A 27,510-nucleotide genomic window follows, 5' to 3' on the forward strand; every position below is an offset into this window, starting at 1 on the left:
TATCCACCTCACATACCTTGGTGTTACCATTTGCCATGAGGCACATAGGAGGCGGAGGTAGTGGTGGTTCTTCATTTGTGAGGGCGATGGTGACGATATCTTCTTCCTCATCACTTGACTCTTCACTTGATGAGACATCGGTCACCCACTCTTGTTTTTCCACCAAGAAACTTCTCTTGGTGTGCCCTTTCTTCTTTGGGAAGAGCTTGGTCTTCTTGTCATGGCTCTTCTTCTTCCCAAGTCTCTTGTTTTTGTTCTTCCTTTCTTCTTCTTCATCATCGCTTGAATCATGGCGATGTTTGCTCTTGTTATCCTTGTTTCTTTTGTCCGGCTTGGGGCAATTTGGACGGATGTGACCTTTTTCTCCACAATTGTAGCAAATTTTGTTCTTGACATCCATTGGCCGGAACATTCCCTTTTTAGAGTCAAAGTTGAAACCCTTCTTATTGATTTTGTCATTCAAGCGTGTGAACTTTCTCATCATGAGAGCAAGTTCTCCATCATCTTCAACATCGGATGAGCTTTCATGATGATCATCTTCTTCATTGCTTGAGCTTGAATCTTGCTTGATCATCTTGAGCTTGCGGGATTTGTTTGCCTTGGTCTTTAGAGCAATTGATTTGCTTGAAGTTGGCTCTTCGGACATACCAAGGATACTCATTTCATGAGCGCGAATTTCGCCCACAAGTTCTCCCACTTCCATTGTGTCAAGATTCTCCTTTTGAAGTATAGCATTGATGATGTTATACTTGGGCTTTGGGAGGAGCATGAGAATCTTGCGATTGATGGAGGCACTGTCAATTTTGGATATTTCAAGTGCATTAATGTCCTTGACAATGACATTTAAGCGAGAATACATATCATTGCAATTTTCATGAGCTAACATTTTAAAGGAATCATACTTAGCTCTAAACAAGTGATATTTTTGCTCACGAACTTTAGTGGAGCCTTCATGAATTTCAATGAGCTCCTTCCAACGGGCGACAGGGGTCTGTCGCCCACCCCAGGGGCGACAGGGTCACTCCCCCCTATATAAGCCCTGGCCGTCATTCCCTTTGTCATTTGAGCCTAAAAATTCAGGAAAAAAGAGAGGGGTGAGGAGAAGAAAAGCGGCGAAGCTCTGCCGAATTGCGTACTTGTGATCTACCGGTAACTTCCGTATGAATCCATTGATATTGTATAACAATTTAATTTAATTAGCGGATCAGCTGAATTAGATTTGGTGCTTTAGAACACTCGTTTAGTATTACAATTTCAGTACTATTAGAGACTTGTTTTTAAATTAATTATGAATTAGAATAGAATTATGAAAGTACCTTATTGATATTGCAGCATAAGGCAATGGCTGCCTCCAATTGTGGAGTATTTTCATGGACCGAAGAAAAATCTAGTATAATACTTGATATCATGACCCATCTTGTTATCAGTAAGAAGTTGGATCCGTTAGCGGATGGTACGATAGAGATGGTGTTGTCCAAAGTAGTAGAGTTTAAAGATTTCACATTATTTCGAGGTATTACGATGCAAGATGTAAAGGGACACCTGCTAGAACGTCGGAAGATATACATGAGAGTATGTGAATTAGCGAATCATCCTAATATCATTGGATTCTTACAAAGTTCTTGTAAGATATGGATGCGGCCAGAGGTGTATGAGATGCACATTAAGGTAACTCTCATTCAGTTGTAATCCCGTCCGTCATTTCGAATCCATATTTATGAAACAGTAACATTGTTTTTTAATTATATGCTAGGATTACCTCGAGGACACGGAGTTGATTAACAAAACGATACCAAATTTCCGTAAATTGATATGTATCTTCGGTGGACTTATGCCGCAAACTAGACGAAGGAGGTGGATAAGATCTTCGGGTGATAGTACTTGGCCTGCGCAAGAACAGATGCCCGGAGGTTCGTCGAGTCATGCTTCAGCACCTCAATCACCAACTTGTGTTAACTGGGATGACGACATGGATGACTTCATGCCCCCCAAACCATGGCCTCCAACACATGATGTTCTTCCCCCTTTACATGAACCTAGAATCAGAAAAAGACAAAGAGAAAGGCAAGAGGTTCGTCAAGTCATGTTGCACCACCTGCAGCACAAACTTGTGTTAACTGGGATGACGACATGGATGACTTCATGCCCCCAAACCATGTGAAAGGATCAATGGACCAAGACGGTGGGTGAATTGGGCCTTTTTCAAATTCTAAAACACAATTAAGCAACCTTAACCTATGCAATGCTAGTAAGGCACCAATTAACCAACCGGATAACTAAGCTACCTACACAAGCTATGAGAGATAAAACGAGAAGTAAAACCTAGCAAGGTAGAGCTAAGTTATGATCTCTAAGTCAAGCACATGAATAAATTGCATGAAAGAAAATGCTTGAATAAAGAGAGTGGACAAGAGACGACTGGATTTTTTCCCGTGGTATCGATGTGTTGGCACACACCCCTAATCCACTTTGTGACATTCACAAAGAGTCTTGTCACCTCCCAAGTCACCGAGACGAGGGCGCTCACTAAGAGTCTCCGTTCACCATCCCGGCGTGGTGGAGATCAAGCCACGTACAATCTTCTTCTCCGGGCTCCCACAATCCTTGGCAAGCTCCGCGAGAAACACCTCGATCACCAAGATCGCCTAGGTGATGCCAATCACCAAGAGTAACAAGCTAAGGCCTTCACTTGAGTAAGAACCGATCACCAAGAACGGATGCACACAACCTTCTCTCTACTCAAGTCCTTAATCTTGCTTCTTGATTGATTGAATGAACAAGTATGTGAAAGATGAAGCTCAAGGTGGCTCTTGACTATAGTATGGTTTGGATGTTGCCTGGTGTCAAGAGTGGCAAAATGACCCATTGGAGGGGTATATATAGGCAGCTCACACGGATAGAGCCGTTGGAGAAAAAGCTGCCAGAAAACTGCGTAGCGCCGGTTAATCCGACGTACCTCCAATAGTCATCGTCGGTTTAACCGATGAATGTAAACTGCCCCTTCTGAAAACTAGCCGTTACAACTTGGGCAGATTAACCGACGTATCATCGGTTTAACCGGTGAGTGTAGTTGTCCACTGATCAACTGAAAAACCAAGTCTCTGGACAACTGCACTGACGTTAACTCAAAACCATCGTCGGTTTAACCGGTGAGTACAACTTTAGAAATCCATGGAAAAACCATCTCACTGGTCAATTGCACCGACGTCTCATTTCAAACAGCGTCGGTTTAACCGGTGTATAGAACTTGAATTACCCTGGAAAAACCAACTCTGGACTAATGCACCGACGTTAAATTCAAACACGTCGGTTTAACCGGTGTATTGACTTGTCCAGACTCTGCCGACTTCGTTTAACCGACGTATAGAAAAATGTGAGCGTCGGTTAAACCGGTGTTAATGACTTTTTCTGATTTTGCCTTTTCTGATTTGAGTCTTGAATGAAATCCAAATATTCTTGACATATAAGTTGAGAACCACTTATTTGAACTTCTAGGAACCCGAGTGACTATAGTGTGCATCCATTTTTGATTGACCATGTCCATGCTCAAGTTACTTGGCCTTAACCCCTCTTAATAGTGCGATCACTACAAAACTATAAATCCTATACTAACCTAAGTGTCCTTCTCAACCTTATGACACTTAGGACTAGAAAGATCCTTAGTCTTGTCATAAATATGAGTTGAATACCGAGATCGCCTTTTTGGATAATGAAATTGAGGGCCTTCTTTTGACATATGACCAAATGAGCGATAATGATCTATTAAGCTGCACAAACCCATTAGTCACAATAATGGTTGTCATTAATCACCGAAACATACCTTGAGGGCCTAGATGCTTACAATCTCCCCCTTTTTGGTGATTGATGACAACACAAACATAAATAACGAGAGAGCGAGAAAGATAAAACAAGAATAAACTCAACCAAACTTGAAAAAAGACCAAAGAGCTCAACGGCTCAAACGAAATCCATAGATATGTCTCAAACCACAGCATACTCAAGCGACAAATGTACATATCCATGAACTAACACCAAATGTGATACAAAGCATCAAGGTCCTGATAACTACGAGCTCTCTCTAACTCTACCCTCCCCCTGACTCTCTCCCCCTTTGGCATCAAAGTACCAAAAAGGCGAGCTACTGATCCGGCTGTCGTGGCACGGCAAGGAAGCGGTCCGGGTCGTCATCGTCGTCGTCGTCAGACGGTGAACCCTCGGTGACAGACGGGAGCTGCCGGTCAGTACTGCCTGCTGGATCTGAACTGACTGGGGGTGTAGCTGTGGTAGAGGCTCTCGTGCTAGCACTGCCTGGAAGAGGGTCCGTAGACGTGGTAACCGGCTCAGCAGAAGAAGTGTCAACATCTGACGTAGTGAGTGCTGAAGCTGCCGGCTGTGTCGACTGCTGAAGTAAGGACCCTTCTCCTCCTCCCCCTGAAAGTAGTGTCTGAGGAACGACGGGGAGAGCGACTGTCGATGGTGAGTCCTGGAAGAGTGTGGTCGCTGGCAGTGGCGAGAAAAGCGGACGACCAGCAGACCCAAGAAGTGCTGACATCGAGAACGTGGTCTCCGGTGTCGTCGAGAGAGCAGGAGCTGCAGTAGTAACCGGAGGAGGAGCTGGTGTGACCGCAAGCTGAGATGCTGCAACACCCTGAAGTCCTGGCTGCTGCGAGGCGAGTCCGGTGTGAGAGTAAAGCTGTGAGATCATCCCGAACATCGCCATCATGCCCTGCTGCATCTGCTGGAACTGAGCGTCTGTCCTCTAAGAGACTCTGTCAATAAGCCCGACAAAACGCTCCTCGGTCGCAGCCCGCTCTCGGGCGGCCTCCCTCTGTATAGCAGTAAGCTGAGCCTCATGGGCTCTCCTGGCCTCCTCCTGTGCAAGTCGGTCCTCTCTCTGCTGAGTCACGAGCTGCTGTTGAAGTGCGGTGAGCTCGGACGGCTGAGACACCTGGGACTCAGAGACTGTAGTAGCAGCGGCTGATTCTGGGGCTGGCTCTCTGGACCCCCCTGCCTCGTGGTCGTGACTAGCTGGGGCCGCTGCAGGGAAGTACTCGACGTCCTCGGAGGAGTCTGACTCAAGCTCAGACCAGTGTATCTCATCATCTCCTCCGGGAAGCTGGGCCTCGGCAGCTAGTAGTGCCTCATCCTCCTGTGCCACTCGGGCATGTGCCTCTGGGGACAACTGTGCCATGGCAGCTCTCTCGGCCTGTCTGCCTCTCCTCCGGTCCTGTGGTGCCGTGGGACGGTAAACTGGGAACCGGGGAGCCTTGTCCTGACGGTAGACTGCACTGACGGGTGACTCGGCTGGCACGATCATCGAACAAATGTAGCTGATCCAGTGTGCATAGGGGAACTGTCTCACGACCCCCATCCCGTCAGTGATCACATCCTCGATCTCAGCCAGTATAAAGTCAACAATATCGAATGGCTCGTGAGTGAGGATGTGAAGAAGTAACAGCTGCTGCAAACTAGTAAACCCCTCTGGGTAGCCACTCCTCGGTAGCAAGGTCCTCCGGAGGGCCATGTGAACATTTCCAGTTCGACTTCCATTTTCCCTTGAATGCATGTACTCGTCATGGACATCCATCATTCACACACTTCACCTCATATTCTTTACTGCCAGACTTTACGACTCTGAATTCTCGTTTCAATGATATTGCCCATAGTCTCACAGCATCTTTTATGGCTTCAATGTTTGGATATGTTGCACCTTGCACTACCTCATTCCATCTGTACTCTCACTCTGATTTCGTACGTCTTCTGCGACATGACTGGCAAAACCAAGCTCCTTCCACTCTTTTGGCAATGAGTACTGCTCGTCATCAGATGAGCCCTCAAATTCTTCCATCTCTATTGCGGTTTGGTCTTCTGTCTCCATCTCGTCCACAATGCTATGTATCCTCTCTCCCTCATCAGCAAGGCCATGTGGTCCCATGTTTTGGTTCTCTGTCTCTTCTGACTCATCTTGCTCAACATAATTGGTCTCTCTTCGAATACTCGGAGTTCCTTGATCTGCACAATGTTGGATTTCATTTTGTGTCTTCTCCCGGATTTGAATAAGAATGGCCAGAGGCCACCCACGCTCTAGAGCTGCTTGCATGTACTTCTGCCAGTCATCAGTGCTGTGTATCATCATCAATTCCCATAAATCACTTTCTACCTCCCAATTAACAAGAGACTGGACGGTGATCACATGTGTCAACGGATCAACACGGAACCCACGCTGCAGCCACTTACATATGGAACCAAAACTCCTTTCCAGAGATTTATCTATGGCGCTAGATGTGCACTTAAAGGCAGAAAGATCTACTCCATTTGGCCCATACAAAATATTGTAGTCACCATACAATACTTGAAACTGCATCTTGCTCGACATATCTGTATATCACATAATACTTATCGAGTTATACTCTTTACTTCACTACCTTATTCAATAATCCGTAAAAACTAAGTATGAAATTCAACTACAACGTATAAGTATTCATAACTATGTGATGACACTCAAATTCTATACTGCATATGCAAAATTCTATTCTAAATCATAATTAATTTATAAACACATCTCTAATAGTACTGCAATTGTAATAATAAATGCGTAGTACTAATTTTCTAAACTAATTTACTACTACGTAACTACAAACTAAAGTATCATTAAACTCCTACTTAAATGGTTCTACTATAGCACTAATTAAATTAAATTACTCACCCCTACTTAAATTACTTCAACTTAAATGTGTAGTACTTAAATGAAAAAATATATAAACTAAATGTACTAACCTGCAGATCACAAGTGCTGAATCCAGCAGGGCTTCGCCGCTTCCCTTCTCCTCACCCTCTCTTTTTTTCTGGATTTTTGGTGGAATTTTCGGGCTCAAATGATGAGGGAAGAGGGTTGGATGCTTATATAAGGGGGTTACCCCGGTCGCCCGAGGGGGGGCGACAGCCCCCCTGCCGCGCCCGTGGGCGGGACCCAGTGGTTGCCCGAGGGGGGGCGACAGGCCCCCTGTCGCCCGTTGGGGGGGCGACAGGCCCCCCTTTTTTTTACCAGGGACCTCGTTGCAAATTTGAAGAAAAAAATTACACTTAGGGTCTGTCGCCCTATGGGGGCGACCGGGGGTATTTTTGAAATATTTCAAAACGGATATATATGTTTGAAATTTTGATTTTTTAAAAATATAAAAAAGAAAAAAGCGCGACCGTAAGCTTGAGCCGAGATGTTCTTTTCGAAAGAACAATTGGGCCGACATGCAACACCCGTGTCATTTCAGAGGGACGCATATGCACAGCAGGTCAGCAGGATACTCGCTCCGGTCCCTCTCTTTCCTTTTCCCGTTTCAGGAAAAGGGCTGAGCCGGTGACCTCACTTGCGATCTGTCACGAGGGAAATGATGCGTTTTATATTCTCCAAAGTTCCACTTTCACGTACAGTACTAGCTAGTGGTTTCTCACTGTTACCACAATACTAGCGTGGCACCGGGGTTACTTACCCAGCCCATCCACAAGCGACGGAGAAAGCGAGCGCGCTTTCGGTGCGACCCGTCGTCGCGCAGATCTGCTTTCCAACAAGTTCCCACCAGCACCCCTTGTCCTCACCTCGGTAACTTACCCTGGTTCATTCGACCGTTCCATCTCATCCCGTCCTAACCGGGTTCTGCATACGTATCAGAAAGAGTGTCGAGCTAGTAGGTTTGTCTGAAGGGACGTTCATTACACCTCGCTCTACCCTGTCCAGCTCAGCCAGGACGCGAAGATTCTTCGGGAAAAGCGTTGCCACCGGCGGATGGAAAGGTTGGACAGGGGAACGTGAAAAGAGAAAGGGATAGGTGGGCTACGATCGCCGGCCGTGTCGTGCTGTACCGACCGGTGGTGCTGCGTGTGGCGATGGTCGTGCGGTTGAACGACCTGGTGGTCGGTCAACACTCTCAAGCGGTTCTTAAATGTTCAGAGAACGGTTTGCAGGTTTAAGGCTTTAAGCTGAACAAGTGGACAGCACAGCCTGAAACGACCGAGCAGGTCAACACTCCTGCAGCGCACATGCGCTTAGTTGGAACCGCAGTTGACAGAGCAAGTATGTGAGAGTGAGATTGCAGAGAAGAAATTTTAGGCTAGTGGGTAGTTGCCTGCCCCCCAATTGTCGTAATGCCACCCAAAGTTTCTGAAACTTTCTACGGCAGAATCGGCCAAAAAAGCAGTGGCGTGAGTGGTGGCTGCCTCAAGTTGTAGTTCCGTGACGGGCGCAGCCAACCAAAACCAAAGCAGGAACAGTGGTCGCGGTAGCACGACCTCGTCATGGAACGTCACCCGGAGGCCGCCGCTCCGAGGGGCGTTACCCGGTCTGCCCAGTGCCCAACCACACGTTGCTCAAAAAAAAAAAAGTGCCCACCCACACGTGGCGCCGCGACGACGAAGTTACAGGGCTGCCTACACGCGCGCGGATGGGTGGTCGACTAGTCGAGCGATGTCTGCGGGCGGCGGCGACCGACCGAGATCCACGACCGTCACGGCGGCACGGGCAGCGAGCGAACGAGCGAGGTCAAGGAGGAACCGCCCGCGGCGAACCAGCCAAGCAGCTGGCAGACGAAGCGATCCAACCACGCACGCCGCGGCGCTCGTGGCCAGGTCAAGCATGGCAGCGACGCCACATCTGCGCTCGTACGTACACGGCTCCGGCACACTTCCGCGTAGCGTAGATTGCCGACGAGGCGACGAACTCAACTCGGGTCCCTCTCAGAAAAAAAAAACTCGGGTCGGGCCTCAGGCGAACTAGCGGCGCAATGTGCCAATGTACAGTCCTATCGGCTTCGTACATCGCAATGTGCCAATGTACAGGCGAAACTAGAACATGAAATTATTCGTACGTATTCCATTACTAATGGATATGTACGTGCCTACGTGCCCCTGTGGCACGTGTTTAAAGTCAAATAATTTAAAAATAATTGGATTACATCGAATTACTATTAAAAAATATCATTTGTTGTGTGATAGAATAACACAACAAAAAGAAACAGAGGAGTTTCATGACTTAGCTTACCAAAGGTCCATCAACCTCCTCCATCTTCTCTTTGCCATATAGACGCTCCACCAAAGTGAGAGCAAACTCAATTGCTGTTTCTGGACCCCGGCTGGTCACGGAATTCCGATTCACCACCACCCTTAAGTTCATAGGCATCACATCTGCGGTGAACTTCTCCACGAATGATGGATAACAGTTTGGGCACATATAATTACACATCTAATTTCACCAAAAAAATTATACCCTAGGGATTGGTGCTAAAAAGCTTGTCGATATGTGCTCTAAAAATTCATCGCCTGACGCATGCAAGCAAATTAAAAAACAAATATTGTTAAATAAAGTCCCTAGACGATCGATGTTGCTTGATGTCCTACGCCATGGAGAAAAAAAAACTTGATACAACATGCAACTTGGGGGTCAGGATCTGATGAGAAATAAAGAACAAATATGGATGTCAGCGATCTCGACGGCAGTTAGCAAAACAAAAAACAAACATTGCTAGACAAATTCCTGAACGCCATGGAGAAAACATGCACCATGGCCAAGGTGCAACGGGGGGTTGGCATCCTCATCGCTGATTTAATGAATCCAAGAGCAAAGATGAAGGTCGGCACTTGCCTGGGACAGTCGGCCATCGCGACAACAGCATCTTGCAGTGGGCACTCGTGAAGGCGGCCCGGGGATAGTGTGACGACTACCTGCGAGCCAATCTCGGTCGAGCGTGGGAGCGGCGCACCTGATGGAGCACAAAAGCCCTCGATCAACCAGCACACAACACAAATGGAAGGTTTGGCACTCAATCAAACAACACACAATACAAAAGGAAGATATACAAAAGAGGGTTAATCAGCTCGCAACAATAAGGAAATAAAAGGAGAGATTTTAGGATGTCTTACCAAAATTATGGTTGCCTCATCTCTATATAATGGAAAGTAACAAGTGGGTACAAAGGTGAGTAGGTAAAAATATTTGGTGTAAAAAGTATTAGAATTTTAATGGAAATATTTTTCTTCTATTAATTTCGTGGGTCCACACCCTCTTTCGTCAAACCTTTGGGCTGACAAGTGGAACCTCAGTGAAGGGTACGGTGGGACTAATCTTAGTGAGAAAAGGTTTCAATTGTTTCAATTTTTATAGTAAGATATAGACTTAATAAAAAAGTAAAATCCCACGAAATGTCTCAAGTTCTCAACGCTCGGCCAGTTGGCAGCTCCACGTCAGCTGCCGAAACTTGTTAGAACCTGCGTGTCGCCGCGGTATTGGCCAGACGCCGGATACCATGCGCCGCTGCTGGACCGAGATTTCACGCTTCACAGAATCTCTCTTCTCTGGACCACTGTTCAGGAACGTGCAGTGCAGGCACAAGATATACAGCAAGGCAAACAAGAACGCGTAGGGCCGCACCAGTGGAGAAGAGGGGGATTCAGATTCTCTGCCTTAACGAAGGAAAGGCACGCGTGCCTTTACACCTGCGGTCCGCCCGATGCCCTCCATTCACCTAGCGTAATCAGGCTCCCGCATTTTGTGTGGTCCGGCTCCCATTATCAGCCCAAGTAAGGCCCAATCTGAGAAAAGTGAAAGCTGCCTCCTTGTGCTATCTGGCCGCCGGCCGCCGACGCTGCCTATTTGCAATTTTCAGTATAGAAACACCAAATATAACTAAACAATGTTTTCTTTTAAGTGCACAAATGGTCAACAATTCATCCAAGAATAACCATTTATCCATTCTCCAAATATACATCTAGCAATACAGTTGGCATGGCTTCTAGAGCTCAAAATACACTAGCTTGAAATGTTCCACCAAAAGCTGCTACTACTGCAATGAATTTCTACAGTTAGCCATATATTTTGCATGCCTCCAGGAGCTCCACCTATTATCCTGAAATAACAAAATATCATCATAAAAGAACAAAATATCCTTGCACATGACATGAGCTACTAAATGATGCTGTAACCCCTAAAGAAGATCTTGAATAGGCATATCATCAATTTCGCTAGGACCCTGCAAAACACAAATAAAAAATTAAAACAAGTCAATAATTGAAAATAGTTTAGAGAAATGAGAGAGCAATATGGAAAACTACCGTAAGCAAATCTCTAAAGCTAGTGAAGGCATTGCAATCCACATGAGAATTGTCAGGTGGTACTTGACTTTCTACATTACAACCACCCTCTTCATGCTGCATAAAGCATAAACCTTGCTGTTTAGAAAGTAGCAGTAAATAAAAACACTATATTGAAAGGGTTTTCAGCAGCATACAGTAGTTTTATTTGGCGCTTTCTTTTTATACTTCCGTGTCTTGTCAAGCCAGCTTCTATGTCTCTTCGAACTTCTTGGTTGAACCTCTTTTTTCTTTAGGCGTGCAGCACTAAGCAAAGCCTCATCTTGGTGAACATCAGGTTGGGGTGCTGATTCACTCAATATATTTGTAGAGGTGCAGATTTTGTCCTTTAGCTGCTTACCAAAAAGTTCAAGTGCATGGTCCATCAACAAGGAATATTCTGTAGACCTTGCAGCTTCATATGCCAAATTCAAAGATTTTTGAGACAAAAACCTATAGCGGATCATAGCGTCCAGTTTTGGATTTTCAATGATCCTTCTTCCTTTGCTGTCATGTATGTTTCCCTCCCTTGCTTCCCTTGTCCAATGCTTCAGAACATAATGGGCTGGTAATAACTTAATATTCATCAAGTCAAGAACTTTCAAAGCATGGGAACACAATACCCTGGTCCTTGTAAATTGGTAACAACTACATGATGATGCTTGCTCTAAAGGATCGCCTACCACTATGCGCTCTTGTTCAGAACTTAAGTCACCATTAGCCCTCACTATTGCTACTGCATATGTGTCATTTCCACTCAAAGGTCTAGCACATGCAGCCATGCTTCTTTCATATTCGGTCTGGAATGCTTCAAATATGGGGTGTGTGTATATTTTGCTGGCTTGCACTAACATAGGTGTATTCATTCTTATTCTAGGTAGCTTTTTTCTAGTTTCAAATTCTTCGTCTAGCTCTTTGTTTCTTTTTGTTTGCACAGCCCTTTCAAAATGCTTCAAGAATCGAATGATGTCTAGATCTGATTTCAAATGTCTTTTAGGTCACTATTGAAACTCTCACTTAATTGTGTGCTTCTCATCCCCAATGTCAAAACATCCCTCATGTAACATTCAGCCCATTGTTCTTCGAACTTGTAGATGTTTTGCAGCCATGATGCCTTCTTCTTGTCCACCTTATTTATCATGATGTCAAATGCTTCATCAAAGGCTATTTTGTCCTCAATGTCATACATGCAAGCACTAAACTCTGTGAGAATGTGAGGCTTTTTCTTGTCCTTGTCATCATCCTTTTTACTGTCGCTTAAGTGCTTGGCAGCATTTTGCATTATGTGAAAGGTGCACAGTTCATGCCAAGATTCTATAAATACCTCCCGAACAGCCTTTCCCATTGCAGAGTCTTGATCTGTAAATATAGTTCTAGGATGTTTGCCATTGTGTGCAGCTAGAAAAGCCTTAAAAAGCCATGTGAAAGAATCACATGTTTCATCAAACATAAGAGCAGCTCCAAAAATAACTTTCTCTCTAAATTGATTGAACCCAACAAAGACACCAAAAGGCCTATATTCTTTGTTTGTGCCAAAAGTAGTGTCAAAGGTGACAACATCCCCAAAGTGAGCATAATCAATTATCATTTTAGCATTAGCCCAAAATATATTGCTTATATGTTCTTCACAATCCAACTGAAGCGCATAGTGAAAAGATGGGTTCTCAGATATCTTGTCTTGAAAATACTTCAACATGCTTCCTGTTTGACCATATGCCAACTCCCTTTGGCGTCTACCTTGTAAGTAATTTTTTTGATCACGACAAGTGTAGCTAAAATTCATTGCTCCTCCAACCATCCGACTAGCCAACTCATGTGCTGCTTTTGGCCTAATTCCTGAATCATCCGCGGCCTCAATTTCAAAAGCTTGCACTTCTGAAATCCTTCTCTGTGATAGCAGCAGATGAAAGGTTTGTGGCATGTGAAAACATGATTGTGTGCAAGCACTAGATCTAACACTTCATATGTTCCTTCCACTCGATCTAATGTAAGACCGATTCGAACTGGACAACCTGTCCTTGTTTCAGCTCGAGGATTCTTTGTGTTATGATCTCTCTTGTCTCGTGCTCGATAGCCCTCTTTTGCACACACAAATCGACATGAAGTTATCTTCCCATCATATTTGCTTTCATTTGCGTACCTTTTTCTGACCTCAAAACCTGCATGACCTCCATAATCTACCCAAAATGTCCAAGCATCATCTAAATTTCTAAATTTCTGACCAATTTGAGGTACCCAAATAGGATTAACATTCTCCCTGTGTGGAATAAAATGCATCCGTATTGCTTACAAATCAGGATGTAAACAACAATCAAAGAAAAATAATACGAAAAACCTAGCTTACTTGTTGGGTTCTTCAACTGAATCTTCATTGGTCGTCGGCTGCAGCACAGCCTCCAGCAAGCTTGAACCTTGTGCCTCCCCATCTTGGCCAGGTGTTGTGGTTGTAGATTGATGTCCTGAAAGCACAGCCATCGCAGAGGTCGGCCCTTCGTTGTCCAGCACAGCACACGAGCAAGATCCGCGCAGCACAGGCTGGCCGTCCTTTGCAAGCAAAGGAGGCGCAACGCGCCCCCGTAGAAGCTGAGACAGCGAGCAGCACGTCAACACCGTCGTGGACGGCCGAGACAAGGGCCAGGACGGAGAGAAACTACGATTCGGAGAAACTGGGAAGCCGCGCGGCGAGGTCCGCCCGCGCGTCCGCGCGCGCTAATTTTTCCCAACGCCGGCGGGTTCCGCGCCAAAGCGTGCGGTGGCGGCCGGATTGCGGCACGAGGAAGCGCTGCCTTTTTCCCCTCTCCGATTGGGTCTTACTGGGCTGAGAAAACTAGGCTGACTTGATACACCGTAAAAAGATTGAATTCTCATCAGCCATTGGATGGAGAATGGAGGGTATCCACAAGGGGTAAAGGCATGCGTACCTTTGCTTCAGTAAGGCAGACAATCTGAATCGGATGTGGACGCCCGACAGGAACAGCCTGTTTTTTTTTAATAACAGAGGAACAGCCTGTTCTCCCACCAGCTCGACCCCGTCCAGGCAAAGACATAAGCCCCGGCCTGCCCTCTCACACAAGTTGCTCAACAAACGAGCAAATCATTTGCATACGCAAAAAGAAAACAAAAACACCCACTCCAAAGCTCAGGATGGGTAACCCAATTTCAACCTGCCAAACGGCCTTTGGATTTGACACTGTGCAGATCTTACCAACCTGGAACAACCTTCGAAAGGAACCCCGACCCTTTTTGTTTGGAAATCCACCAGCCTGCCTTTTGTGTTGGACCAAAGTTTGAATTTCAAGGTGTCAGAATCAATTCCATCATGACAAGAGAATGCAGGTACACATGAGCAAACAACTCAGCTCGACCGTCAGTAATCAGAAGTGAGAGCCACTGTCAGTAATCTGGTAAGTAAAGATGATGTACAGCACGAAGTGAAAGAGGAAAAAAAAAGAAACTGAAATATCGCTCGGTATAAAATCTACAATAGCTTGAGTTCATATATCAATCATGGAAGCAATGAATAAAAACTCAGGTGGTATAAATAAGCACACACACTGCTGAGCTCCTCCGCAAAACAAGAACGCAGCAATGCTGCAGTCAGGGCCTTCCAAGGTTTGAATTACACGGTACAGAATCTCATATGAACTCAACCAGCAGCCAAGCGATCACTCAACTAAGTCAGCCAATCGTATCAAATACAACCCCGCCAAGGCAGGGGTGTTCCTCCAGGGGGACATCGGCCGGCGACATCCATGCTCGTCAGGTCATGATGCAGACCATAGTAGCTGCCTAGCCACTCTCTCTCATGCACTGGCCTGGAAGAAGATATCTGTACCGATCAGTTTGCTCCAGCAAATAGGCGGGGAGATGAACAGCAGAGTATGTACTTGGAATAGGCCCCATCTTGGCAATGATCTCTTGGAATGTGTATTCTTCAGGAAGCATGTCGAAAAGATCGGACCCTTCGCAAATCACATGCTGAATCCTCTTTGGGTTCAGGAAGTACTTGAATCTGATCCGATCCACATGGCTGTAGGCTTTCATCTTGAAGATGAAATCGTTTATGTAGCGAAAGCAAAAGCTGCAGTGCCACCCTGAATCAGCCAGAAGGTCATCTGTTTGCCGGAAATGCGCATACCTCGTCTTTCCAGCTCTGTATCTGTGTACTGAAGCCCTCCAGCTCTTGTCATCAAGTAAGAACTGGAATGAGTAGAGGTAGTTCCTGAGCTGGAGATGAAGAATCTCAGGAATGTCATCACACCATCTCAAGAGGTTGATCGTATGCCCACTTGGGATCTCATCAACATCAGACATGATCAACATGTCATCATCTGTGATGCCTGCAATCTTAATAAGCTGGTCGAGAGCAACCCTTTGATATGACTCCTCAACAAACGGGTTTTCTCCCTTCACAAACCTTCCTCCTATCATACCGTAGGTCAACCGTGACTCAGCAAACTCAAACCGTTGGCGGTTTTCCTTGAAGTGAAGATCCTTCTTTATGCCAGTGAAGGTTGAATTGGACTCAAGCAGCACAAATTCATCTACATACGGACTCAGCTCATGCCAACGGATGTCAAGAATGTCCAGTTCGTTGCTGAAGAGCACAGCATCAAAGACACGGCGAGGAGTCTCCCTGACTTTCCATCCATGCAACTTGCAGAGGTTATCCATAGAGACATTCTCATGATAGTAGTGAGGAAGTATTTTGAAGGGCTTTGGGGGCTTTTCCCAGATCGGGCGGAGGAAGTAAGTGACCTTCTGTCCATGCACGTATATGAGGAAGATCAGAATAGGAACACCAATCAGTATGATCAAGAGAGCCCTCAAATCAAATCCCCGCAGTGCGCACTTCAGCCTTGACATGCTCAGAACTGACTTCGAACCATACTGCAGACAAAATTCAAGAAGCATATAAGAAATCTGACAGGCAGCAATGAATATCAGGATAAGGCATAAATTGAATTAAATCAAAAACTAAAAGGCAATCTACAGCGTGACTAATGAACTGTATTCTGTAACAGTGCTGATCAATCAAAACTCCAGAGTCAGGACACACATGACTTTTTTCTGCATCAATTCAACTAGCAGAGCAGAAAAAGGGGAGGAAACCTCAAAATGCATTGCAGCCAGAAGCATTGGGCAACAAATAAAAAATTACGGCTCTAGAAAAAAGCAAGGATAATTTAATTCACTAAGCATGAGAATGGTAAATAAAGAAGGCTATACAAGCTCATGAGCATTTGAATTATTCGAACACAAAAGCTGTCACGGAAGGAAAAAAAATTGATACCCTACTGACATAGCACCATGAAGACAACCGTTGAACATAGGGAACATCACAGCCATCACAAATTCCTAGGTTGAGAGCACGGGCTTCTAAAATATCCGCTGTGAATGTGCAGCGGCCAAAATAATGCATGTGCCGTAGATTAAAGAAGCAACCGGTGGACAGGTGGAATATGCGCATTTTCTGTGTTAAAAACAATATCTTTATCAGTGATGGGCTGGTGCAGATCCACCAACAGGAAAGCAATCAACCAGTTTTGATTTATTTAGTAAAGAAAACAGCCTGTAAATTTACTTTTGCGGCATGAACCCTCGCCATCTGCACGGGAACCAATCGGGAATTGCTCAAAAAAGTTGGAAACTTTATGGCGAAAGAAAAGATAGATTCCAGGCGGATTGAGCCAGGTCGAGAGATTCTAGCTCAGCCAGAAGCATCCAGGCGCCCGGATTTCTACCGAACCACCTAATCCCCCAGCAAGCATCCGCGGCAGACGAAAGATGCTGCGGAAGCAATTCGGCGAGCACCCGCGATCCCCCGGGCCGGCAAACCTCGCCTGCGCCCAATCCAGAACCCGAACTCTACCGAGATTTGTAAAACAGCAGGCAGGATCAACACGAGCGGTTGGAAGCGATCAAAGCTTGAGGCAATCAGGGTTTGGGGACGAGGAAAACGCGTTCAAACAGCACGACCACGACCGGGGCAACCCCCCAGCGGACCGGGCGGTCCGCCTGGGAGCCCGCGCGCGCGGGAGGGAAAGCGACAGATCTGGCCGGAGCGGGGGCTCACCTCGGTGTCGCAGACGCCCTCGCAGATGTCCGTCTTCTTGCGGTTGCAGTAGCCGGCCTCCATCGTGCCGAGGACGGCGAGTAGGACGGCGGAGAAATCCGCAGGCGCCCCCGAAGCGCGGGGAGGGGCCACGCGCCGCACGAACCGCGCGCGCCGGTCGCGGAGCGGGGGTCAACACGGCGCCGCGTGCCCCCAATGGCGCGCACGATCGGCTCCTCCGCCCTCGCCCAGGACGCCGCCGCCGCCGCCGCCGCCGGGAGCAGAGCCCTCGCCTCGCCGCTGGCCTGCCGCCGCCGCGCGTGGCTGTGTGCGCTCTACCTTTTCGCGTCCTGGCCCCTCGAGGGTTCCGCGTGCTACGCCGTCTCGGTCCGGGTCTCCTCGACTCCTCCTCTCCTCCTGGCGCCGCGCGTTCGGGGATTTCGTGGGGGCGCCGGGGGGCGGAAGCGGAAAAGGTCCGGGCGCGTTCGGAGAAGTGTTTGCGATGCGAGACGGGGAGGGGTTCCGGGAACCGCTTAATAATAGCCGTTTGGGCTGGCCTGCGCGTGGTGGGGTGGCGTGGCGTGGCTGGCCGAGGCGGAGAGCTGGTCTTTGTTTGTCGTCGTGCTGGGGGCATCCCACCATCTGCTTATTTCTAATGCGCCGATGAGGCCTAAGCACAAGACCCTGTCCAGCCTGATTCTTTAATCAGATGAAGAAAAGAAGGAAGATTTTTGTGAATTCTAAATGTATCTACTTGGGGGTTTCAAAAACTTTTAAAACCTCTTCTATCTTTTGTTTATCCTTTGGCTTGGCTGTTTCGGTTAGGAGAGGTTGGTATGAATGCGATTCGAGGTCGGGGCATGTCTAGGGGCTGGCCGTTTGGGCATCAGGCCAGGCTCCAGCTCACGCTGGGCAGCCTTTGCTGTGCTGTGCAGGTTGGATTATGAGTTTTTTTTTGTTTCGAGGAAACAGTCGGACTACGAGGTTGTGTTTAGTTTCAAAAAAGTTTGCACAGTATTTGTCACATCGAATTTTCAGACACATGCATGGAATATTAAATATAGTTGAAAAAAATAATTAATTATATAGTCTAATCGATTCCTACGAGACGAATCTAATGATACTAATTAATCTATGGTTAGACATTAATTATCAAATAACAATGAAATGTGCTACAGCAGTCAAACCCAAACTTTTTCATCAACTAAACACCCCTTGAGTTGAGATGATGGTGAGGATCCCTCTGACATGTAATGACAAGGAGGGGCATCTCTCTCGCCGCGCCAAGATGCTTATGCTGCAGCCTGCTGCTGATGTGCTTGGGCCGTGCTGTTTTTTTTTCCCTTCTTCGCCTTCTTCTTTTCCTTTTCTTGCTTGCTTCTCTTTTGATAAGAGGTCGTGTGATCAAATGATGACGGATCATGTGAAGTACAGCGTGGTCTTTTTCTCCGCGTCTGATGTCTTTGTCCGGTGACTTTTGATTCAAATAGTTCTTTATATACTAGTGGAATATGATCAAAATATTTGAGTAGCAATGTGAATTTGTCCGCACAATACAAAAGTTCTCTATTGCAGCCAAGAACTAAAAAAATAATTACCGAATGGTTTTAGCTAAAATCAAGAAAAGCCTCAAGGAACAAGTCTTGGAAAAACTCAGTCAATAGAACAATTAGCCCGCCCTCTCTTTTCAGTGGAGTCTTAGCTTTGCGTTTCCGAAAGACGAACATGTCAACACTGCTTTCCCGTTCGAGCGCAAGAACAGCAAGGGATGGACGCCAAATACACCTCAAAAGCCAGCCAACTAGCCAATTACTAGCTTGCTCGTACCGTCTACCGTGGGCAGGCCTGTATTATTATGCTATGCCGACTCTTTTGAACTATAATGTACAAAAGAAAAACAAACAAACAAACTTTATCTCCAAAAACAAGACCGTAATACGAAAGGGACGTTCTGATATAGCAAAACTAAATTGTCGGAACACTCTGCCGTAACCGCGAGTCCTCTAGGCTGCAGTGTTCTTTCCTTCTTACTAAAGAGAAAAAAAAATATTTATTCATAGGCCCTGTTTGGATACACTAACACTGTTAGATATTAGTGTTAGTTTCTAACACAGAACTAACACTAACACTTGAGGTGTTTGGATGCTAGTGTTAGTTTGACAATAAAATCAATTTTCCAATCATTTGACTCATTTAACACTCTTTGCAGACGCACCACCCCGACGCCGCTCCGCTGCCCCGCCGAGCCTCCGCCCCGCCGCGCAGAGCACCCCCGCCACCCGCCGTGGCCGCTCCACCCTGCGCGCCGCCCTCGTGCACATCGCCATGGGGAGCCCTCACGCCGCGCCTCGCCGCCAAGCAGGGAGGTCGCCGTGCGCGTGGAGTTCGCGTGCTCGCGGAGCTTGCGGCCCGGCCTACGTCGGGGCCGGGGCAGCACCGCCGCCCTCACGCGCCCCGGGAGGAGGAAGGGGGCCGCCTCGCCGGCCTTACGCGCGCTGCTCCGCCGGCGGCTCGCACGTGCAGCTCGGGAGGAGGGGGCCAGGGCTTTGCCACTCGCAGATCCGCTCGAGGCCGGGCGAGCTCTGCGCCGACGAGCTCAAGGCCGACCGACACGGCGGAGGGAGGAGCCGAGCGGCGGCGGCGAGCCATGGGCAGCCGCGAGTGCCCCCGCCCGACCCCACCTGCGCGGCGGCCGCGAGCTCCTAGGGCCCGCCTCGGCCACCAAGGGAGGGAGCATGGAGGCCCGCCGCGCGCCGCTCATCACCCCGACCGCAGCCACGCGAGGGAGGAGATCTGGCGCAGCGAGTAGAGCCTCCACGGCGAGAAGGGAGGAGCGCCGCCACGAGGTTCCGGCTCCGGCGCGGCGAGGAGTGCCGCCACGTCGAGGAGGGAGGAGCGCTGCCGCGAGGATCCGGCTCCGGCGCGAGGAGGGCCGCCATGGCGAGGAGGGAGATGGCGGAGAGGGCAGGGGACCGGCGGCTCGGGTGGGGGGGGGGTTGGAGATGGGAGAGAGAAGAGGGAGGAAAGAGAGAGCGGGACTTCCCCTTTTCCTGTGGACCCATCAAAACTAACACAAAAAACACCTCTTAGAGGTGCTAGTTTTTTGGGGGGTGTTAGTTGCATCTAACACAAACTAACACACCTGTTTGGGTATTTAGGTGTTAGTTTGCTCTGATCTAACACTAACTAACACTAACATAGGGTATCCAATCAGGGCCATAATTGATTTTTAATACGTTTTCCTTTTTCCCGCTCGCAACTGGAACTTCAGAATCATTCGTGTAAGCTACTACCTTCTGTTGTGCAACAGTGCTCCAGTGCTACCAGACTACCGGATCATATGTAACATCCAAAATGAACATACCGTACAGGTACAACAATTCACGTTGAGATATAATAATGTGGTTGCAGCTCTCACTTTCTTCTTTGGAATTTGTGGGTAGAAGTGAAGTCATGCTTGCATTGTACTATTTGTATGTGCATTGAAGTATTGATATGAAGTTTTTAATAAATCTCTATGTGAAGTTATATATTGTCTCTTTAAGATACTTCTTTTATATCAAATTACTAGTCCAATGTTTAATTACATTATGATTTAAATGGCTAGGTTAAACAGCCTATTCGGCTGGGTTTAATTGGTTGGGCTGGGCTCGACGTGGCGGATTGGCTGCGCGGGCTCGGCGGGTGCCAGAGCGCCAGAGCCTCATCTGCTGCTGAAAGAAATGTCTTGCGCTGAACGACTGGGCCCAACTAGACCAGCCAACTGAATTTCTAGAAAATAGTTTGCTTGCTGAAGTTTTTTCATAAATCTCACGTTGATTTTCCCTTCACAGGCGCTTGAGTTTGGAAGTTGCATGCTCAGGATGGGAGTAGTGGCACGTGTGTACATCACTTATGAGATCATACATTTTTTTTGGGGACACATGTGCTGTAATAAAAATTTTGTTGATGATTCTTTAGTTGAATCGATCATTTTTATATTTTTAATCTAGTAAGCTGTAAATTTTTTATATTGTTAATCTGTACCTTTGGAGAATATTTGTACTACAATGTGGTAATTCTCCAGAGGATTGTCCTGTTCTATTCGAGGGTGTTACCGTATCTGCAGGCCGTAGCGAATCAATTACACAACCAACACCTTACTTGAGATTTGTGGGTAGAAGTGAAGTCATGCTTGCATTGCATTATTGATATGAAGTTTTTTTTATATATATCTACTTGAAGTTATATATTGTCTCTATAAGATACTTCTTTTATATTAAATTATTAATCCAATGTTTAATTAAATTGTTATTTAAATGATTTGGTTGAAACAGTTTGATTGCTGAGGTTTTTCCATAAACCTCACATGTTGATTTTCCCCTCACATGTGTTTGAGCTTGGAAGTTGCATGTTCGGGATGGGAGTAATGGCACATGTGTACATTACTTATGAGATCATACATTTTTTTGGGACACATGTGCTGTAATAAAAATTTTGTTGACCTTTAGTTGAATCGATCATTTTTGTCTTTTTATATTGGAGCATGATTTAGCTGGTGAGGGACCGAAAGGGCGACCAGAGGGGGTGAATGGGAGCCGATTCAAAATTCTTGCAAACTGAAACTTCGGCTTAGTCCCAACGTGCACATCCAACTCTAGAGTCCTAGGCACAGTGTAGAGTAGCTATGGAGGAGCTATACCAACACAAGAAAGCCCTAGGAACACACACGAACCAACGTGAAAGCAAACAGCGAAAAGAAGCAGCTGAAAATACGCAAGGTATACTCACCGGTTAAACCGACGTACACAAAGGCACCTCGTCGGTTTAACCGACGCGCAGAGCCTGCAGCAGTGAAAAGCCCACACCGGTTGAACCGACGCAACGGTTTAAACTGCGTCGGTTTAACCGGTGATAGAGAACCGGATGATCCGACAAAATCGATCACGAGCGCCGGTGTGGTTGTCCAGAGGGACACCAAAACTCGATGCTGAGCACCGGTTAAACGATGCTAGCAAAACCGAAACACCGGTGTAGTTGTCCAGAGAGTTTGCAAAGCCAAAAACACAAAGCACCGGTTAAACCGACGTCTAGAAAAGTCTATACGCCGGTTAAACGAGAAGAACAGTAGCAAAACGACACTCGCCGGTTGGACCGATGCACTTGGGAGAGAAAGCACCGGTGCAACCAGACGACAAGCAGAAAACCCTAATGCATGAATAAACCACTCACCGGTTGAACCGACGCCAATGAGAACAAGCGTCGGTTTAACCGGTGCTCGGAAGAACTCTATCCAGAAACGTTTTTCAGCCCGCGTTCTTCCAAGAACTCGATGATCGAGTGGGCAAATCAAGTCCAAATCTCACCAAATTTTGCAGGCATGATCACAAGGGACTTGTGAACACGTCCACGGAAGGAATCGACAAATTACTCCATGGTTTGGGAGAAATCGACAAAATCCTAAGCAAGATTGGGGTTTTCTCAAGAACGCCAAAACTTCAATTCGAAGAAGCTCATGAATCCGAGGGTTTTAGGGCTAGGCAAGATGGATTAGGAACACCCCCAAGGAGTCACAAAATCGTCAAGAAGCAACCCGTCATCTTGAGTACGAGAATCGACAAAGAAAAATCGAAATCATTCAAAGCAAAGCACAAAACATACGAGATTGAATTGAATTTAAAACCCCGGAGGGCACAAGGAGGATTGGGCCTCCTTTCCCACACAATCTCAGTACAAAGTCTTCAAGAATCCATCCCTAAAATCCTAAGCCTAGAGAGGAAGGAGGGAGGAGGAAGAGAGGCGCCAGGGAGGAGGGTGGTGTGCTGTTCAGGTGCTGGAAAAGAGAGAGAGGAAGGGGGTGAGGGGGGTTTTTTTAACCCCAACAACTCTCACCCAAAAAGACTACACTACCCCTAGACTCAATTAAACACTAGAAAGCCCGTAGGGGCAAAACCGGAAAAAGATACAAGGACTCATCCGACGGTCGAGGTTCTTTCTTCAAGTCGAAGTCTTCTCCGCGATGCCGCCGTGTGGATGAAGATCCGGTTCGCGGTTTTGGGGGGTCCACAAAACCCGGGTAGGTGGCCGGTTTTGAGAAAACCGTCGAAACTCCACGCGCGGGAAGATTCCCGCCTCCACGCCGTGGCCCTAGACGCCGTTCCCGCCTCGGCCTTCTGACGGCCCTAGACGCCACCCGACGCCCGTCACCTCCTCGCCCGCAGCGAGGCCCTAGACGCCGTCGACGCCCGTGCCTCCACGACTTGGCGTCTTCAACCGCCGTCCGCCTCCTTGGTTTTGTGGCGCAAACCAAGAAATCCGCCTTCCGTCGCCGCTTGCGTCCTCGATACAGGAGTGGACGCCACAGCTGCCGCCCGGCCCGAGCTCCTCCACGTCAACTCTCCGTCGACACTCGACGCCCGTGTACCTGCAATCCAAAGACCAAGCGCACGATCACACCGCATGGTTGACAATTCACTCATCACAGCCAGGAGTGAGTACTGCTCATTCCTCAGTTGGTTTGAGATATATTAGCCAAGTAAGCTGTAAAATATTTTATATTGTTAATCTGTATCTTAGTTATTTTCGTATACTCTATTATATAGTTATGCTGTAGTGTGGTAATTCTTTAGATGGTTGTTCTGTTTTCTTTGAGTGTGTTACAATATCTGCAGGCCGTAGCAAATCAATTACACAACCAACACCTTATCTCCATGATCATAAACAATATGGATAGAGTGTGGTTATTGAGCTGTGCATTAATGAGCTTGGCGCCACCCTTATCATTTATCATACCCGCAGTACCTGTAGTGTGTATCTAGCACAACGGTCTCCATAATGCACGATCTCCCTGCGCCTTTCGATCCACAACAACATTAAAAAGGGTCCACAAAAGCCGTGCACAAAAACTGCAAAAAAACCGAACTTTTCCGCAACATGCTAGGAAAGTAGGAAGAGCCCAAATGGCGCAAGCTCGGCCGGCCGGGGGCGAGGATCCGGCGGCAACGGCCAGGCCTCCCGGCGTAGGCCGGCATCGGCACGCGTCTGTCTCCGGCCGGGCCGAACCAGCGCGCCGGTTGTTGTCGGCCTGTCGGGGACAGGATTTCAAGCGAGTGGCCGGAGCAGCACGTTGTGCCGCGCCGGGCGTTTCGGGAGGGGAACAGGGACGGGCGCTTTTGCCCCTGATCCATTTGGTTTTGCCTCGGTGCCGAAGCGGCTGCAGCGTGCCACTGCACTATCCGCAGGCTCAAATCGTGGCTGACATGCTTCAGCTCCAAAGTGCTTCCGTTTAGGCTAGTACTAAGAGTATGGTTAATAGTAAATCTAAGTGTTTGGCTATAAATCAAGTGATAAGAGCTAAGTCATATAATAGTTGTCTCATATTTGTCTCTAAGAACTTTTTTTATTATTATGTGATGTCATATTTTACTTTCACTTTCATACTCTTCCTCACATACATTTTTATTTGGACCCACAAATGCCTATACTTCCGTGCCAAATTTAGTGCTAGAACAAGAGCCAAATCCTCTTCTCTCTTCCACATCAGCAAAAATGTTGACTAATTTGGTTTTAAGCCAATTGTTGTACCTGCTCTGGCACCCCAAGCTAAGCTTTTGACTCGCACGAGTTGGTCGGTTTGGCTGTCTAACGCGACCGGCGATTGCTGTCCCAGGCCCACATGGCAGCGACCGTTGGAACGCCGGTGAATGAGTGAGGTTGCCCGTTGGAACGCCGGTGAATGAGCGAAGTTGCCCGTTGGAAACAGTCAGGCAAGGACGCGGCCGTGGTGGCCTGGTGGGGCCATCCACCAGCCCAACGCGTCTTCCCAATCGCTCGGATTAAGCTAAGCGTTAAGCGTAACACACCTCTGTCAGTTTTGAAACCCGCGAAAGGGAGCGGCGCCCTTCTGTGCGAGGACACGTCCCCGGTTCGGATTTTCCGCGACGGGGGGGGGGGGGGGGGGGGGACCGCATCACATCTGCCGCCATTTTCTTCGGGGTGAAGGAACGCTCGGGCGGCAGCGTACCAATCACTGCCGCGCGCCGCTGGGTGCCGTGGCGATCACTCCGTGGGCTGACTAGCCTGACCACCCAGGCTTCGTTTGGTTTCACTTGCGCTACAAAAGAATCTAACATATATGGAGTATTAAATAAAGTTTATTTGAAAAAAAAAATTTATAGATGGGTGTAATTTTTCGCGACGAATCTAATAATAATAATTAATTGATGATTGACTACAGTAATACTGCAGTAACCAACCTCTAATCGTGCGGTCAAAGTCCTCATTAAATCGTCTCGCGAAGTAGCGGAGGAATTGTGAAGTTAATTTTATAAACTGTCTTTATTTAGTATCACTAATTATTGGTCAAAATTTATACTATTTGTGCTACTGCACAAACCAAACAGAACCCAAAGCGACATGTTCGAACACCATGACAGTCTGACAGAGGTTCGCTGGGCCCACGCGTCATTGCGTAACCGTGGCCGGCGCAAGGCGACGGCCGAATGCCGTATGGCACGCACGCAGGAATATACCGTTGCTAGCCCAACACCTGTCTGCACAGCGGCTGAGGCAGACGCCCAGCGTCGGATGTAGGATGCTCTTTCTTTTTTGTGGTAGTGTAGGATGCTCTGAGATGGGCCTAATGGAACGGCGATTTGAAATTTTTGAAGTGGGAGATGGTGGCCGCCGCCGCCGCCGCCGCCGAGAGCTGAGGCAAGCAGAGCGGCGGCAGCAGCTGCCTCTCTCGCCGTCTCGCGTCACATGGGCCACATGGAGGCAGCGCGGCGCCCGCGGCTGGGTCCGGCGGAGGGCTCCCACGGTCCCACCCCACCCACACGCGGGAACCCGAGGCACATGGCAACCGTCACTCCAACCGAATGCCTGCCCCTTGTTTAGGGGCCCCTTGTTATGTTTTTAAAATTCCAAAATTTTATAAAATTTTGTATCACATTAAATTTTTAAACGCATTCATGAAATATTAAATGTAGCTAAATAAAATAAGTAATTATATAATTTGTCTATAATTTGCGCGACGAATCTTTTGAGTCTAGTTAATTCATGACGAAATAATAATTACTAAATACAAATAAAATGCTACAGTATTTTACATCCAAAAGCATCTAAATAAAAATAAGGCTCTGATCGCATTTTCCCATTCCGGTAGGAATATCCCGATGCCACGCCCTGACGCCGGGCCGCCGTACGTCTCTCCGGTTTCGGGTAGCACACTGGGGAGGAGAAACAAGCAGCTGCTGTCTGCTGAAGTGCTGATCGAGTCGAGCTGGAAGACCAGCTGACCTGGGCGCTGCAAAATGGAACCAAAAGGTGAGGAGACCCGCAGCTTGATCTCATCCCCTCGACGGTGGCTCGACCAACGACTTCATCCGCGGCGACCTGCGTTGTCCGGCCGGCCGCGTGTTGGAGGCGCGGCGGGTCAGCGACCGGGTCGAGGGCGGGCGGGCGCAGAGAAGTTGGGTCGTCGAAGAGCGCCGCATGGACGTGGACGGGTGTATCCTTGCGCTGCGCTCCGCTGCTAGACTTGGTCAGTCGTGGCTTGGTTTACGGTTTTACTCGCCCAGTTGTGGCGGCAACTTGGCGACTGACACCAACTGATGCGGTATTGCGGTTGCTGGCTGGGAACTGTCGTGATAAACCACCGGCCGGTGTCGATGCGTTTGCATTGGGAACATTGTTAAAGCGGTGTGGTATACTTTTTGAGGGAAGAGGAATTAATTTTTTAGGGTCTTCTCATAAAACAATTTTTTTGGAGGGGATATACAAGTATACTGAAAGGGAGATAAAAAGGATTCGGGTCCACAGTATCAAGAGGCAAGAAGACGCCCTCCAAAGTTTATTAGCAAGGATTGTAAAAAAAAGTTTATGAGCAAGATGCAGGAAGAAAAATCCCAATCAGGTAGCAGGATCTCTGCATGACTTCGTGAAAGAGGGCCAGCCTATTGCTCTACGCGGTGCAGTACTCCAGTTGCTGACCGCAATGTATAGTTGGAGTACCGGAGATGGATCGCCCGCCACAATTTTGCTCTGCCTCCATGGCATTCCAAAAGCGGGGCCATCTACTACCTGGAAAGCACCGCACACGCCTCAACAAAAAGCACAAGGGGCAACTTGGCCGCATCAAACAGAACCATTCAAAGTGGCATATCCGAAACTATTCTTTCGGGCCGGCCTTTGATGTCCTTCATTTCATACCTTTTTCATTTCTGGTATGCTCTAGCAGTAGCACTTACTACGTCGATTTGAGGAGGACCATGGACTACACACACCTGTGACATTTGGCACGCACGCAGCTGCTGCACATGTCAGAAGCACTCTAGCTAGCTAGCGCGGGTCAAATTTGCAAG

General features: G+C 47.6%; 3 protein-coding genes across 3 annotated transcripts; all 3 read right to left on the reverse strand.

Moving 5' to 3' along the window:
* Positions 1–10,669: 10,669 nt before the first annotated feature.
* Positions 10,670–11,985, reverse strand: LOC120654131 (protein FAR1-RELATED SEQUENCE 5-like). Its single transcript, XM_039931692.1, has 3 exons — positions 11,274–11,985; positions 11,098–11,193; positions 10,670–11,015 (listed from the first exon to the last, which is right to left on the reverse strand). Exons 1-3 carry the CDS (start codon positions 11,979–11,981, stop codon positions 10,971–10,973), a joined length of 849 nt encoding a protein of 282 aa, XP_039787626.1. The 5' UTR covers positions 11,982–11,985; the 3' UTR covers positions 10,670–10,970.
* Positions 11,986–12,097: 112 nt separating this feature from the next.
* LOC120653606 (protein FAR1-RELATED SEQUENCE 5-like) lies at positions 12,098–14,330 on the reverse strand. Its single transcript, XM_039931314.1, has 2 exons — positions 13,460–14,330; positions 12,098–13,372 (listed from the first exon to the last, which is right to left on the reverse strand). Exon 2 carries the CDS (start codon positions 13,034–13,036, stop codon positions 12,098–12,100), a length of 939 nt encoding a protein of 312 aa, XP_039787248.1. The 5' UTR covers positions 13,037–13,372; positions 13,460–14,330.
* A 130-nt stretch (positions 14,331–14,460) lies between these two features.
* LOC120656295 (beta-1,4-mannosyl-glycoprotein 4-beta-N-acetylglucosaminyltransferase-like) lies at positions 14,461–17,678 on the reverse strand. Its single transcript, XM_039934347.1, has 2 exons — positions 17,192–17,678; positions 14,461–16,005 (listed from the first exon to the last, which is right to left on the reverse strand). Exons 1-2 carry the CDS (start codon positions 17,252–17,254, stop codon positions 14,905–14,907), a joined length of 1,164 nt encoding a protein of 387 aa, XP_039790281.1. The 5' UTR covers positions 17,255–17,678; the 3' UTR covers positions 14,461–14,904.
* Positions 17,679–27,510: the final 9,832 nt, after the last annotated feature.

The sequence above is a fragment of the Panicum virgatum genome, chromosome 1N (assembly GCF_016808335.1).
Source record: "Panicum virgatum strain AP13 chromosome 1N, P.virgatum_v5, whole genome shotgun sequence".
In the NCBI taxonomy this organism is placed as follows: domain Eukaryota; kingdom Viridiplantae; phylum Streptophyta; class Magnoliopsida; order Poales; family Poaceae; genus Panicum; species Panicum virgatum.